At 46.2% G+C, this 15394-nt stretch overlaps 2 protein-coding genes across 4 annotated transcripts in view; one reads left to right on the top strand and one right to left on the bottom strand.

Annotated features, from left to right (window-relative positions):
• The window catches only part of BRAT1 (BRCA1 associated ATM activator 1), a 39822-nt gene extending 25052 nt beyond the window's left edge, over nucleotides 1-14770 (bottom strand). Inside the window, exons 1-4 of one of the 2 annotated variants that reach the window (XM_077449156.1) lie at nucleotides 14637-14770; nucleotides 9346-9480; nucleotides 5169-5323; nucleotides 2980-3124 (exon numbers count right to left, since the gene is read on the bottom strand). In XM_077449156.1, coding sequence (XP_077305282.1) covers nucleotides 2980-3124; nucleotides 5169-5323; nucleotides 9346-9472 — 427 coding nt within the window. In that variant the 5' untranslated portion in view covers nucleotides 9473-9480; nucleotides 14637-14770. Of the gene's footprint in view, nucleotides 1-2979; nucleotides 3125-5168; nucleotides 5324-9345; nucleotides 9481-14612 lie in introns of both variants that reach the window. The other variant, XM_077449157.1, reaches the window with a different exon arrangement.
• Nucleotides 14771-14834: 64 nt separating this feature from the next.
• IQCE (IQ motif containing E) overlaps nucleotides 14835-15394 on the top strand; it is a 114215-nt gene continuing 113655 nt past the window's right edge. For both annotated transcript variants that reach the window (XM_077449158.1, XM_077449159.1), the window contains exon 1: nucleotides 14835-15031. The gene's annotated coding sequence lies outside the window, so the exon portion shown is untranslated. The remainder of the gene's footprint in view (nucleotides 15032-15394) is intronic.

The following is a 15394-nucleotide window of genomic DNA, read 5'->3' as shown; positions in this document are numbered from 1 at the left end:
ACGTGGCAGGTGATGTGGCAAGTGACGTGGCAAGTAGACAATCCACAACTTGTGGCAGGTGATGTGGCAAGTGACGTGGCAGGTGATGTGGCAAGTCACGTGGCAAGTGGACAATCCACAACTTGTGGCAGGTGATGTGGCTGGTGACATGGCAAGTGGACAATCCACAGCTTGTGGCAGGTGGCATGGCAGATGACGTGGAAAGTGGACAATCCACATCTCGTGGCAAGTGACGTGGCAGGTGATGTGGCAAGTGACGTGGCAAGTGACGTGGCAAGTGGACAATCCACAACTTGTGGCAGGTGATGTGGCAAGTGGACAATCCCCAACTTGTGGCAAGTGACGTGGCAAGTGACGTGGCAAGTGGACAATCCAAAACTTGTGGCAGGTGACGTGGCAAGTGACGTGGCAGGTGATGTGGCAAGTCACGTGGCAAGTGGACAATCCACAACTTGTGGCAGGTGACGTGGCAGTTGGACAATCCACAACTTGTGGCAGATGACATGGCAAGTGACGTGGCAGGTGATGTGGCAAGTCACGTGGCAAGTGGACAATCCACAACTTGTGGCAGGTGCCGTGGCAAGTGACACGCTAAATACAAGTACACTGCAGCTCTCACAGCTGCTGCTACTCACTCTGGTCTCACAAAATTGCTGAAATAGTTAATTTTTGAGCTGGGGAGGGTCTATGATGTTAGCTTAACTAAACGCTTCTAGACGCAAACGCGGTAAAACGCGGTAAAACGCCGCTAAATCGCGGTAAAACGCGCGTTTCTAAACGCCGGTTTCAACATGTGTCCAGCAGCGTTTGTATCTGCGTCTCGTGTGCATGAAGCCTAAAAAGTAGCTCATATACATGTTTAAGTGACAGGCAACAAAACACTCAAATATGAACAGGGGCCATTGCAATAGATGGGATTTTGCTTGTTGAGTGTCAAGCTGAAAAACACTCAAGTAATGGGTCTCAAGTGCTGTACATTTGATTGTGACACTGCATGGTCTTCCTCTCCCAGTCTGCTGTTCAATTGATTACATGAAGTGAATATAAAGAGTTAGGTATTCATACTAGCTAAATGAAATGTACAACTAATGATTGTAAACATCTGAATGAAATGCTGGTCTTTTATATCTGCCTGGAGTTTAGATTTAATCATCAACTCTATTGAAAACATGCTTCTCCATTTCAGAAGGAGTGGGGCAAAATTTGATAGGTTGCTCCTCCAGTGGAATGAAGACACCCCAAGACAGGAAGTGTGCTACTAACTAGATCAATAAATCATTTACCCCCTTTCCCTTTTTTTTGTTTTAACAACCATTCTTCTTTAAAGTGTTACTTAACCCAGGACCCTGCATTCACTATATCTGGTCTCCCACAGTACAGTATAGGAGGAGTCTTCATTCTCCTCTGACTGTCCTTATGAGCCTGCATGACCCCTGACCCTATGTCTGAACAGTGCTGATTGGCCCCTGTGCTGATCACACGCACCCTTCCAAAAACAAAACACAAAAAAACTCTCTAGCAATACACACCAAACTGGGCATGTGCAGAGTGCCCCCAAGGCTCTGTACAATCAGGAAATGGATTGGGGACAGCAAAATAAAGGGAGTACCAAATAGCCTTTTGACACCATGCACAGGATGCCTTATGTTCCACAGTGAGTAGAACAAGCATGCTTTACTGCATATACAGACTGATTTCACTGTTGTGGGTTTAGTAACACTAAGTTCCTGCAGTGTCTCCTAATATGTTTTATCCTCAGATCTTTCACCATTTAGTTGCCTCGCCATTTTAGTTATTGCTGCACTCATTCTATTTTATCAATATCTTTTTGTAAGGGAGGTCTCCAGAAATGGACACACTATTCTAAACTAGCTATACATAGATATATTGGATTTCCCTCATTCAGCCTGCAGAATCTCAAAGATTACTCCTTCTTCACTAAAAAGCATTTGATGAAAAAACCTCCCCAGATGACCCATGACTGTCAGAATACCAGAACACAATACCAGTAAAATGACAGCTTCTTATTGGATGCAGTCACTGTTCAACAATCTCCATCAAGGAAACGGCTTTTGTCAAGCCAGGTGGTGCCGACAAGGCCACTAAGGCCTTGAATTTAAAAATTGAGCTGTGTTTTGCACCTTTAAAAGAGTCACATGGGACTGACAAAACATGTTGGATCAGAGCCAATGATGGCGTCATCACATCACTGGAAGTGACATCAGCACTGTCAGGAAGGTAAAGCTGATATTTTATGCTCCTTAACCACTTGCCGTCCTCGCCATATAGCAAAATGACGGTGGCAAAGTGGTTTCAATATCCTGACTGGACGTCATATAACGTGCCCCCCGGGTTGTTGTCAGTCTGACATGCCGCAACACCGGTCTAAGTAAAGAGTCTCTGACTGAGACCCTTTACCACGTGATCAGCCGTGTCCAATCACAGTGTAAACTGGAAGAGCTATTGATCGGCAGTTCCTCACTCGAGTATGTCATACGCGAGTAGAGGAGAGCTGATCGGCTGCTCCTCTGCCAGGGGGGTCTGTGCTGATTTATTATCAGCCCAGCCCCCCCGAGGATGCCCATACTGGACCACCAGGGATGCCACTAGGACCACCAGGCATGTCACCAACAGGTATGCCACCCTAGACCACCAGGGATGCCAATGAGTGCCCACAATGGGCATCACTGATTGGCAGGCATTATTGTTTGGCTTCCATCCGTACCAATTAGTGTACATCAGTGCCACCTATCAGTGCCCATCCTTGACACCTATCAGTGCCCATCCGTGCCACCTATCAGTGCCAATTTAGCACACTATTATTTGTTTTTATTCATTTGTACATGTGGTGCCAGAACACATTTTAAATAGCTGCTGCTGTTTTTCCATTTATATAATTAGCCATATTATAGATAGGTTTGTAGTTTTTACTCTTGTCAGCGCTTTAGTAATCATATTATTAACGTTTAGTATACTCACCACACTGATGTAGAAGGGTAAGAGCCTGCTTGTGCTGCACCATGCAGAGTAGTCCTTGTATCCAAGCTCTTCTAACTGACGCATCTTTCCAGGTTACATTGTTGTAGCTCCATTCCCCAAACATATTCTGTACAACATCATTAGTCTGGAAAAAGTGACGACAGCGTCAGAAGAGGAGGTTATACTCAACATGAGGAGAGAAAACAGTTACTATTATTATTATTATCTTGTGCCTCGGTATATCAATAGAGAGAGGAGGACTTCATAGTGCAGTATGTAAAAATCGTTTAATTTTAAACACATTAAAAATCCCACACAGGGTACTCACATTACCATGGCGTGTCAGAGCGCCACTCTAAAGCAGTGTAAATCAGCGGTATATAACGGCTGATAACGCGGTGGTGTGCTGTGCTGGTGTATTTCTCAAGAGATTGCACTTTATTTGCAATCTTACATGTATATTTGAGCACTAATATCACTTTATTGTGGGTGGCATACAGCATATCTGGATATTTAAATTTTGATAGTGCAGCGTACTACAATATATTTGATTAATTTTTGCATGACATATATGAGAGATGTGCAATGCTAGCAGCGGAGTCAAAATAGGAATAGTGTTTTGAGACCCCATTGGGGCTCAAAGTTAGTGGTGCATTATTGATTATTATTATTATTTATATAGCTCCAATATGACCCCCAACATTTTACCAATTACATGCTTGTTTCAAATCCACAACTCAGAAACTATTGTGCCTATAGAGAGCCAATATGTGGATAGTCACTGAATGCCTCTCCATCTGAAATGTTACTTGCTTATCTACTATTCTAATTGTCTAATCAAATTGTCTCTGTACTTCCTAAAGCTCCATTCACACTTGTGCGATTTGTCATGTGACTTTAGACATCAAAGTCACATGACAAGTCACGGCCCATTCTTTTCAATAGCACCCGTTCAAACTGGTGCGACTTTGAAAAGTTGAGTGCACTACTTTGGTGCAACCTTTGATGTGACTTTAATCCAGAGAATGTAAAGTCGGGTCAAAGTTGCGCCAAACGTCACTCTAAAGTCGCTTTGGAGACGCACTAATATGAATGGAACCTAAATGTTATAGGCTTAAAATATGAGGAAGTGAACCCAGCTAGATCTGAATGCCACTGGCCATGTATACCTAACAGCGGGATCGCACGTTCGGTGTGGGTACCAATATCACAAGAGCATTGAAGTTATGGTATTGTTTACTTGAACTACAGCAAATGGACAAATGTTATAGGGCTCAACAAAAAATGATTTTCTTTCACTACTTTTCTTACTTCCCCAATCTAATTATCAGGCCACCTTCTTTCTTGTTGCATACATAAACATACGTGAGGATAAACCTCCTGTATGACTTAAATCCAACTATTGTGGAAATCTGTGATGTGACAAGATAACAATACAAATACCCATCTCAAAACTCCATCGGGCCCAAAGGGGTAAATTTACTAAAACTGGTGAACACAGAATCTGGCTCAGCTGTGCATAGTAATCAATCAGCTTCTAACTTCAGCTTGTTCAATTAAGCTTTGACAATGAGGGTACGTTCACCCTGAACGCGGGATTGAAATTGTGCGCGTTCAGCTGAATTTGCACAACGTCAAACCCACATTTCAGTGCGAGTTCAGGGCTGATTTGAAAGACATCTGTGAGGGTTCGTGCACAGATGTCTATTGAAATCGCCCCTAAAGTCGCCAAAACTAGTGCAGGAACTACTTTTGGAAATCGGTGTGGTGTCGTAAAGTCGACATCATAACCGATTGGGACAGTGCCGTTGCTGGCAATAGGCTGCGATTTGAAATGTGATGTGAACGGGGGGCTAAAACCTGGAAGCTGGTTGGTTACTGTGCAAAGCTACACCTGATTTTGTGTTCATTAATTTTAGTAAATCTGTCCTAAAATGTCAGTCTGCAATTGTATAGCATGGTTACTGTTATCTCTGCCTCTCTCAATAAAGATTTATATATGCTAACACATGTCCTGTAAATTATTGATGCATGTCATTGTATGATTATGTATATTGATGCCAGAGTACCACCACAGGAGTATGCTTTGTATGTTTGTAAATGGACTGCTTGTCTTTCTTTTATTGTCTTTAAGTATATTTTTTAAAAACTCAATAGATTCATTTGTACCAGACAATGTATGTACCCACCTGCAGATACTGAAATCCTCCTTCCTGTGCTGCAAACATGCCCACCAGTCTCATAGAGAAAGCCAGGAGGCTGGGATCTGGATCTCCCATATCCAGAACCTGCTGAAAAAGTCCTACAAGACATGGATTCTCTTCCAGGAGCTTTTCTGGAGGATCTACAAAATACAAAGATACAAGCCAATCACAATAAAAATTAGTTTAGGTGAACTTGTGAAACAGGTTCCCCCAATTATCGTCCCTTTGCTCCTTAGTCACACCTTCCCTTAGCGTCATCACCACACTGGAGCTTAGACAAGAAGCCATTGGGGTTGATTTACCAAAACTGGAGAGGGCAAAATCTGGTGCAGCTCTGCATAATAACAAATCGGCTTCCAGGTTTTTTTTTGTCAAAGCTTCATTGAACAAGCTGAAGTTAGACGCCGATTGGCTACCATGCAGAGCTGCACCAAAGTTTGCACTTTCCAGTTTTAGTAAATCAACCCCAATGTAAGCTCCAATCTTGATCCAATCAAAGCTTATGCAGGGCCAAAAACTCTGTCCCTCTGCAACAGTACCTGGGCCTCATGACTGAGACCTCCAATGCTGCATTGTAGGATGAAGAGGAGAGACTAGGGATGAGCTCAGGCGTGTTCACATGGTCCATGTGCAGAGCCCGCCAGGAAGTTGGCGCAGCTCTGCGCTAATCACAGGCAGTGAGACATTGCCCGATCTCTTCAGCCTCGCATTGGGGCAATGTCTCACTGCCTGTGATTAGCGCAGTGCTGCTCCGACTTCCTGTTGGGCTCTGCGCGTGGAGCATGCGAACACGCCTGAGCTCATCCTTAGGAGAAACACATATTACCATACCTAATGTTACATCACTCCAATGGAGAAATGGACTGGCCAGGAATAAATCTAGATTCACACTGCTGTGATCAGACTTTACTCTGACTTTCAGTGTGATGAGGTGCAGCTTGGATACTACTTTGATGTGGTTTGAATATTATACTGGGCTGGAATCATACCAAAATAGTACAGGAACATTTTCTAAAATTCGCATTGATGTGACTAGACACCATTGAAAACAATGCGAGTTTTATTGTCATGTCAAATCACATCTAAAATTGCATTAGTGTGAACTAAGCCTAAAGAGGGGAAGGCAATTAAGTGAACCAGTTGCTTTGCATGACTCACTTTAACCACTTGTAGTCCAGCAACATACAGGTACATCTCTGGATTGGAAGTGTGATATTTTCAGTCATCACTGTAGCAATGATTGAGATATTTTTTAGGGCCAGCGTTTTGAAGGGGTCCTCCCACCTTTACTGGACTCTCCCCTGCGACCAGGGAGCCCAGTAAGGATGCGACGGCGCCATCCGGTTCCTGGGACACAGTGAGAGGAGCTGATGTTGTTCCTCCCACTGTGTGACTACAGAAACCGAAAGTGAGCAGGATTTCATCACTTCCCATTTCAATCTCATGTAAAGACTGTTACCGGCTTGGACTAGCATCTGATCAGATCTTGGTTTGATTAGGTGCTTTGGAGGGAAGAGCAGAAATCTGGGGGGTCACATTCACATATGTAAACAGTGTACACGCCAAACATGTGAGGTATGGCTGCAGACGTTATAGCGACAGCAATAATTCTAGTACCAGACCTCCTGTGTAACTCTAAACTGGTTATCTGTTAAGTGCTTATAAAATGCCACTGTTTGGCACCATTCCACGAGCATGCACAGTTTTAAAGCTTAAAGTGGATGTAAACCCTCACATATACCCAGTGAAGTGAACAGCCTCAGAGGATACACAGGGATAAAACAAATCTCCCTACATATGTTTTACATGCATATCTGCTGTCTTCAGCTTTACATATCCTTAAGAAAGTTCATATAGTGGTAGATTTCCTTTTCCTGTTCAGCACTGCAGTGAAGTCTGGGCATACAGCCATGACAGTTGATTGGAGGAAAGGCACACACCCCCTCTCCTCATAGGTAAAGATTTTCAGATCTATTGGTTGAATAGTTCAGCACTCTGCTAATCTATTTATAGCACCCTCCCCAACACAAAACTCAGGCTGCTTTTATCATGTGTGTCAGAGAACTTGTCAGAAGTTTTCAGGCTGTTAACAGAAGAAGGAAGCAGGAGACAGCTACAGGACTTTGTGCTTTGAAGAGAGATAAGAAAACACTGCAGATATATGTGCCCAGCTCAAATTTCATGAATCAGTTTTACATTAACTTTATAGTAGAACTGTAAGCAAAATTGTGGATAGAGCAAAGGGAGCGTTATAACCCCTGTCAGATTTTTTTTTCTGATCTGTGTCCCATTGCGGAGATTCACCTTCACTTCTTGTCCCATAGCCAAAAAGGAAGTGAAAGGAAATCCCTGCAAATTAAGGGAATTCCTTGGGGACCCCCAGGCAGGGCCGCTGATAGAAATCATGGGGCCCCGTACAGCCTACCTGACGGGGCCCCCTTCAGCTCCACCCTGGCCCCGCCCCTAGTCCCTCCTCCAGCCCCACCCATTGCCCCTCCCCAGACACGTGACACTGACAACAGATGGCACGTGACACTGACAGGTGGCACTGATGACAAATGGCACTGATACGTGGCACTGATGACAGATGGCACTATGTGGCACTGATGACACGTGGCACTGACGACAGGTGGCACTGACGGCAGGTGGCACTGGGGGCAGGTGGCACTGGGGGCAGGTGGCACTGGGGCAGATGGCACTGGGGCAGATGGCACTGGGGCAGATGGCACTGGGGCAGATGGCACTGCTGGGGGCGGATGGCACTGCTGGGGGCGGATGGCACTGCTGGGGGCGGATGGCACTGCTGGGGGGTACAAAATTGCTTACGATTTTTAAAATAAAGGATTGTAATCATTATAAGTATGACAAAAATACACACCTCACCTTGTCCCCAACTTCAAGATAAGATCTCACCTCGATCGCCCGGCCCCTGCTCTCTCTGCTTCTGGTTAGTCATGTGTAGAGAGAGAGAGGATTGGGCATATCACTCCGCAGCATAACCTTTCTATGTTAATGCTGTGCGATGTACGGAGCGGGTGCAGAAGCTGTATTCCTCCGCGCCCGAAAAAGAAAGAGTCACCCCCACTACAGGCAGCCGCATACACATAGCCTAGAACACAGCGGGTGTGCTGGAGGTAGAGGGGATTATGGCTGGATGTTCCATGATCGTGGAGGAACTTTTTTTTTTTTTTTTTTTATACATACAATTTTTGGCAGTTAGGTTGCCCGGGCCCCCCTGCTGGTCAGGCCCGGTACAGCAGGGCCAGATGTACTGGCCTATCAGCGGCCCTGCCCCCAGGTCATCAGAACTAGTATACCTATTGGAAGATTTTTCCTCTATTTCTTTTCTGGGAACAACCCAACATTTGGGATTTTCTTTTACTTTCCCTTTCAATGATAACAGTAAATAGGACAAATAGAGAGGGTAAATCTCCCTAATGGGGGCACAGATAGCAATGAAAACCTGAGGTGTTCTAATCCCTCCCTCCTCTTATCCAAAACATTAAAAAAGGTTTGCCTTTAGTTATACTTTAACATGTTGGGTATCTATTTACTCGCTGTATCATCTTTTATATTTTATCAAACAATTGTGCATTATATTGTGTTTGTGTGCATTATTCCCAAGAAGGCAAATCGGGGAAGTATTTGTTTTCACTGACACAGCAGACCTTGACCATGTGATAAGCTGTGTCAAATCACAGCTGGTCACATGCAAACAGACTTGTCGGTTATCGGCTTGCCTTTCCTCACATAGAGATAGCCAAGGATGAGCTCCGGCGTGTCAGCACAGCCCACGTGCAGAGCCCACCAGGAAGTCGGCACGGCGCTGCACTAATCACAGGCAGTGAGACATTTCCCGATCTCTGCAGCCACACATCGAGACAATGTCTCACTTCCTGTGATTAGCGCAGCGCAGACTTCCTGGCGGGCTCTGCACGTGGGCTGTGCGAACACGTCGGAGCTCATCCTTGGCTATCTCTATGTGAGGAAAAACTACTTATTTGCTAAATTTTATAACAAACAACATTTTTTTTGTTCACCAAAAATTATGAACATTTCATTTTGGTAGTGTTGCTCAATTGTCATTCATAGTATGACAGCGCAGAAAAATTGGCCTGGGGGGGTGAAAATGCCCGGTTCTGAAGTAGTTGATGGTACTTACCAGCACTAAGCAAAGACTTGAACCAATCCAGCAGTTTCTCATAGATGGAATCATCTTTCATCAGTTGTCTGCTGTCAACCAATACTCCACAGACATGGGGGAGGAGCTGGGAACATTCTGCATCCATAACCAATCCTGAAAGAGAAATGTATTATTAGCCCTCTAAGCACACTGCTAAGAACATCTTTTAACCACTTGCTTACTGGGCACTTAAACACCCTTCCTGCCCAGACCAATTTTCAGCTTTCGGTGCTCTCACACTTTGAATGACAATTACTCAGTCATGCAACACTGTACCCAAATGAATTTTGTGTCCTTTTTTTCCCACAAATAGAGCTTTCTTTTGGTGGTATTTGATCACCTCTGGGGTTTTTATTTTTTGCGCTATAAATGAAAAAAGACCGAAAATTTTGAAAAAAAGCGCATATTTCTTTGTTTCTGTGACAGAATTATGCAAATTATTAATTTTTTTTCATAAATTTTGGCCACAATTTATACTGCTACATATCTTTGGTAAAAATAACCCAAATTAGTGGATATTATTTGGTCTTTGTGAAAGTTAGAGAGTCTACAAGCTGTGGTGCGAATCGCACAAAATTGATCACATCTGATGTACTGGTGGCCTATCTCGCTTCTTGTGACCCAAACAAGTCAGGAAAGTACAAATACCCCCCAAATGACCCCTTTTTGGAAAGTAGACATTCCAAGGTATTTAGTAAGAGGCATGGTGAGCTTTTTGATGTTGTCATTTTTTTCCCACAATTCTTTGCAAAATGAAGATTTTTCATTTTCTTTATTTTTCTCCACAAAATTGTCATTGTAATAGGTTATTTCTCTCACGTGGCATGTGTATACCACAAATGACACCCCCCAAAAAATTCTGCTACTCCTCCTGAGTATTACAATACCACATGTGTGGGACTTTTTCGCAGCCTGGCCACATAGAGAGGCCCAACATGCAGGGAGCGCCATCACGTGTTCTAGGAGCATAAATTACACATCTAACTTGTTGACTACTTATTACACTTTTGAAATACCAGGACAATGACACGTGACACTGATGACAGATGGCACTGATACGTGGCAATGATGACACTTATACGTGGCACTGATGACACGTGGCACTGATGACAGATGACACTAATATGTGGCACTGATGACACGTGGCACTAATACGTGGCACTGATGACACGTGGCACTAATACGTGGCACTGATGACACGTGGCACTAATATGTGGCACTGATGACACGTGGCACTAATACGTGGCACTGATGACATGTGGCACTAATACGTGGCACTAATACGTGCCACCGGTGACAGATGGCACTAATACGTGGCACCAATGACACGTGACACTGATGACAGATGGCACTGATAAGTGGCATTGATGACACGTGACACTGACAACAGATGGCACGTGACACTGACAGGTGGCACTGATGACAAATGGCACTGATACGTGGCACTGATGACAGATGGCACTAATACGTGGCACTGATGACAGATGGCACTATGTGGCACTAATAACACGTGGCACTGATGACAGATGCCACTTATACGTGGCACTGATGACAGATGGCACTGGGGACAAATGGCACTGACAACAGGTGGCACTGGGGACAGATAGCACTGCGGGCAGGTGGCACTGGGGTGGGGTGGATTGCACTGGGGTGGATGGCACTGGGCGGATGGCACTGGGGCGGATGGCACTGGGGCAGGATGGCACTGGGGCGGATGGCACTGGGGCGGATGGCACTGGGGCAGGATGGCACTGGGGCAGGATGGCACTGGGGGGGGGGCATGGCACTGGGGGGGGGGTGGCACTGGGGGAGGATGGCTCTGGGGGAGGATGGCACTTTTTATTAAACTTTTTTTTTACTTTTTTTTTTTTTTTTTTCTTTTTTACACTGACGGCTGCTGCAGCCGTTCTTCTCTCCCCTCTCACACGCTGTCTGTGTGAGGAGGGAGAGCGGCGCTGAGAGATGATCTCATATGTTTACATATGAGATCATCTCCCATTGGACACGCCGATCACGCTGTAAACGGCCGCTGTGATTGGCCGTTTACAGCGATCTGTGTTTGCCTGTCCCCGGGGGACACGGCAAACACAGAACTTCCGCGATGCGCGCCCGCGGCGGCGCGCATTGCGGAAGTAAACACCAGGCCGTCCAGGGACGGCCAGGCGTAGGAAGCCGCCCGCCCTAAGGCCGGCATTCGGCTATAGGGCGGGCAGGAAGCGGTTAATTGATGCTTCCTGAAATGTAGGAGAGGTGATGAGCACAGAGCTCATAGAGCTCACAGAATGTACACTCAGTGAGCTTCACAAACATTCCCTCTGTAATCTCTGACAAGTCTGGCAGTAATAATGTAAGACTGAGGGCAATTTTTATTTTTTCATTTTGGAGTACTTGAGGGTTGTAGCCTCTGGCCGGTTTTAACCATCTGTGTCCCAAAATGTTTTCTTTAGTTTTGGATAGAGTGGAGAGGGATTAGAACCCCCTTCTTGCTGTCTGTGCCCTGTTAGGGACCTTCACGCTCACTATTTGTCCTGTTTACTATTATCATTGAAAATAAAAGAAAATCCCAAATTTAGAGGGGAAATCTTCCAATGGGGACACTAGTTCTTGTGGCCTGAGGGGTCCCCAAGGAACTCCCATAACAACCTCCCGCCCGCTGCGTTGGGTGGGCAATGGCTCTCGTTCTGGGACAGGGTCATCCCACAGTGATGCGCTCTGTCCCTGGGACACGGCACATCACCAATCTCGGTAAAGAACCGATGACAAGGCTCTTTACCCATGTGATCAGCTGTGTCCAATCACATGTAAACAAGGAAATGCCGGTTATTGCCATTCCTTTCCTCACATTGACAGAGTGTGAGAAGAGCCGATCAGTGGCATTTCCTCATAGGGGAGATCTGCACAGATAATCAGGACAGCCCCAACAGTGCTGCCTTTCAGTGCTGTGCCACCTATCCCTGCCCATCAGTGATGCCAGTCAGTGCCATGTCATCAGTGATGCTTTTCACTGCCCATCAGTGATGCCAGTCAGTGCCATGTAATCAGTGCCACCTATCTGTGTCCATCAGTGATGCCAGTCAGTGCCATGTCATCAGTGATGCCAGTCAGTGCCCATCAGTCATGCCAGTCAGTGCGATGTCATCAGCACCGCCTATCTGTGCCCATCAGTGATGCCTATCCATGCCCAGTCATTGCCATGTCATCAGTGCCACCTATCAGTGATGCCAGTCAATGCCATGTCATGTCATCAGTGCCACCTATCTGTGCCCATCAGTGATGCCAGTCAGTGCCATGTCATGCCAGTCAGTGCCATGTCATCAGTGCCGCCTATCCGTGCCCATCAGTGATGCCAGTTAGTGCCATGTCATCAGTGATGCTTATCCGTGCCCATCAGTGATGCCAGTCAGTGCCATGTCAGTGTCGCCTATCCGTGCCCATCAGTGATGCCAGTCAGTGCCATGTCATCAGTGATGTTTAGCCCTGCCCATCAGTGATGCCAGTCAATGCCATGTCATCAGTGATGCCAGTCAGTGCCCATCAGTCATGCCAGTCACTGCCATGTCATCAGCGCCACCTATCTGTGCCCATCAGTGATGCCTATCCATGCCCAATCATTGCCATGTCATCAGTGCCGCCTATCAGTGATGCCAGTCAGTGCCATGTCATCAGTGCCGCCTATCTGTGCCCATCAGTGATGCCAGTCAGTGCCATGTCATCAGTGCCGCCTATCCATGCCCATCAGTGATGCCAGTTAGTGCCATGTCATCAGTGATGCTTATCCGTGCCCATCAGTGATGCCAGTCAGTGCCATGTCAGTGTCGCCTATCCGTGCCCATCAGTGATGCCAGTCAGTGCCATGTGATCAGTGCCACCTAGCTGTGCCCATCAGTGATGCCAGTCAGTGCCATGTAATCAGTGCTGCCTATCTGTGCCCATCAGTGATGCCAGTCAGTGCCATGTCATCAGTGATGTCTAGCCCTGCTCATCAGTGATGCCAGTCAGTGCCATGTCATTAGTGATGCCAGTCAGTGTCTAACAGTAAGGATGATCTCTGGCATGTTCGCAACCCGCCAGTGCAGAGCCCACCAGAAAGTTGGCACTGCGCAGTGCTAATCTCAAGCAGTGAGACATTTTCCCAATCCGTGGCTGCAGAGATTGAGAAATATCTCACTGTCTGTGATTAGCGATGTGCAGTGCCGGTGTTGTGACATATACAGTCCGGCCATCTAAAAGTGTCCGCCCCGTACTGCGAAGGCACAGGACGGAGCAGAAGGAGCTTCGGAAAATCTCCGAAGATGAACGGCGCCTGCACCGTGAGTCGAGGTGCAAGCCCCACCATCCAAGTGGACATAGGGCTGCACATATTAGAGGGCGCTGCGCTCGGCTCTTTTTATTCTAACTTTATGTCCACTTGGATGGTGGGGCTAGAACCTGGACTCACAGCGCAGGCGCCGTTCATCTTCTGCTATTTTCGTAATCTGCTTGTTCTGTGTGCTGCGCATGCGCAGTACGGGGCGGAAACTATCCGACAGGACACTATCCGACAGGACACCGGCTTCCTGGTGGGCTCTGCACGGGCGGGTTGCAAACATGCCTGAGGACATCTTTCCCTATCAATAATGCCAGTCAGTGCCGTGTCATCAGTGCAGCCTCATCAGCGCACATCAATGAAGGAGAAAAAAATACACATTTACAACATTTTATAACAGAAACAAAGAAAAACTTTTTTTTCAAAAATGTTGGTCTTTTTTCATTTGTTTAGCAGAAAATAAAAGACTCAGTGGTGATTAAATATCACCAAAAGAAAGCTCTATCCTCCTCAAAAAAAACATAAAAATTTGGTTAGAGTACAGCATTGCATGACCATGTAAGTGTCATTGAAATGTGACTGTGCTAAAAGTGTCCTGTAGACAGGGATTTCCTCTCACTTCCGGTTTGGCTATGGGACAGGAAGTGAAGGGAAATCTCAATAGGACACAGATATCAAAAAGTAAATAATCGGGGGTTATAACCCTCCCTACTCTATCCAAGATGAAAAAAGTTTTGCCTTTAGTTCTACTTTAAGTTTAAATATGACGGATATGATCTTCTGAATGAATGGAGAAGGTGTTGATGCAGTGTGCACATTCCTCCCATAGTGCAGTGTGGGGGGAGAAGGCCACTATTACTGTCCCCTCAGTGAGGAGCTGTGTGTGTCACTCGTATCCTGTACTAAATACTTCCATCCCCATACAGTCTATACAACTCACACTGGAGGCTCTCCATGTGCTCACCTAGAGGAAACCTCTCAGCTCTCTTCTAGTCCCACAGGAAACCAGAATGAAGCTTCACACTCACAGAAGGAGGCTTGGTCAGCACAGCCTCGTTCTAGTTTCCTCCAGGATTAGGAAGTCCACTCTCACCTTCCTCTGCCTATAGAGAGAGAGAAATATGTGTCACGTGTAGTCCGTCCCTTTTTTTCCCCAAATCAAATATGGCGGCGCGTGCCTCAAGATACTGTGCTCTGAGAAATGTCTCCGGGCTGTAAAGGATGTGATTCTTCGTTCCTTGGTTTCTGTTGCCAAGGACTCACTGACCAGCCCGGAGCCTGGGATCTTCAGGGTTGTGTACGGCTGGATGGTGGGGTGCAGGGAAACAGTCACACCTGTGATCACCCTCTGAGGGGAAGGTAAGTAATTGTACAGGAGGTGGGGTGCAGGGGAGGGGGCACATGTCTGATCACCCTTAGAGGAGAAGGTAAGTGATTGTACAGGAGGTGGGTACACATGAGATGGATGGTGAGGTGCAGGGGAGGGGGCACATGTCTCATCACCCTCTGAGGGGAAGGTAAGTGATTGTACAGGAGGTGGGTACACATGAGATGGATGGTGGGGTGCAGGGGAGGGGGCACATGTCTGATCACCCTCTGAGGGGAAGGTAAGTGGTTGTACAGGAGGTATGTGCACATATAATTTTCATGTACTATAACATTAGGGACATTTTGTGGAATTGTGTTCGGATTCTTGATGACATCTCCCAATAAGTGCTTCTA

The sequence above is a fragment of the Lithobates pipiens genome, unplaced genomic scaffold (assembly GCF_037356315.1).
Source record: "Lithobates pipiens isolate NorthernLeopardFrog02 unplaced genomic scaffold, aLitPip1_a1.2 Scaffold_22, whole genome shotgun sequence".
Classification (NCBI taxonomy): Eukaryota; Metazoa; Chordata; class Amphibia; order Anura; family Ranidae; genus Lithobates; species Lithobates pipiens.
This window is presented reverse-complemented; position numbering and strand designations above follow the sequence as displayed.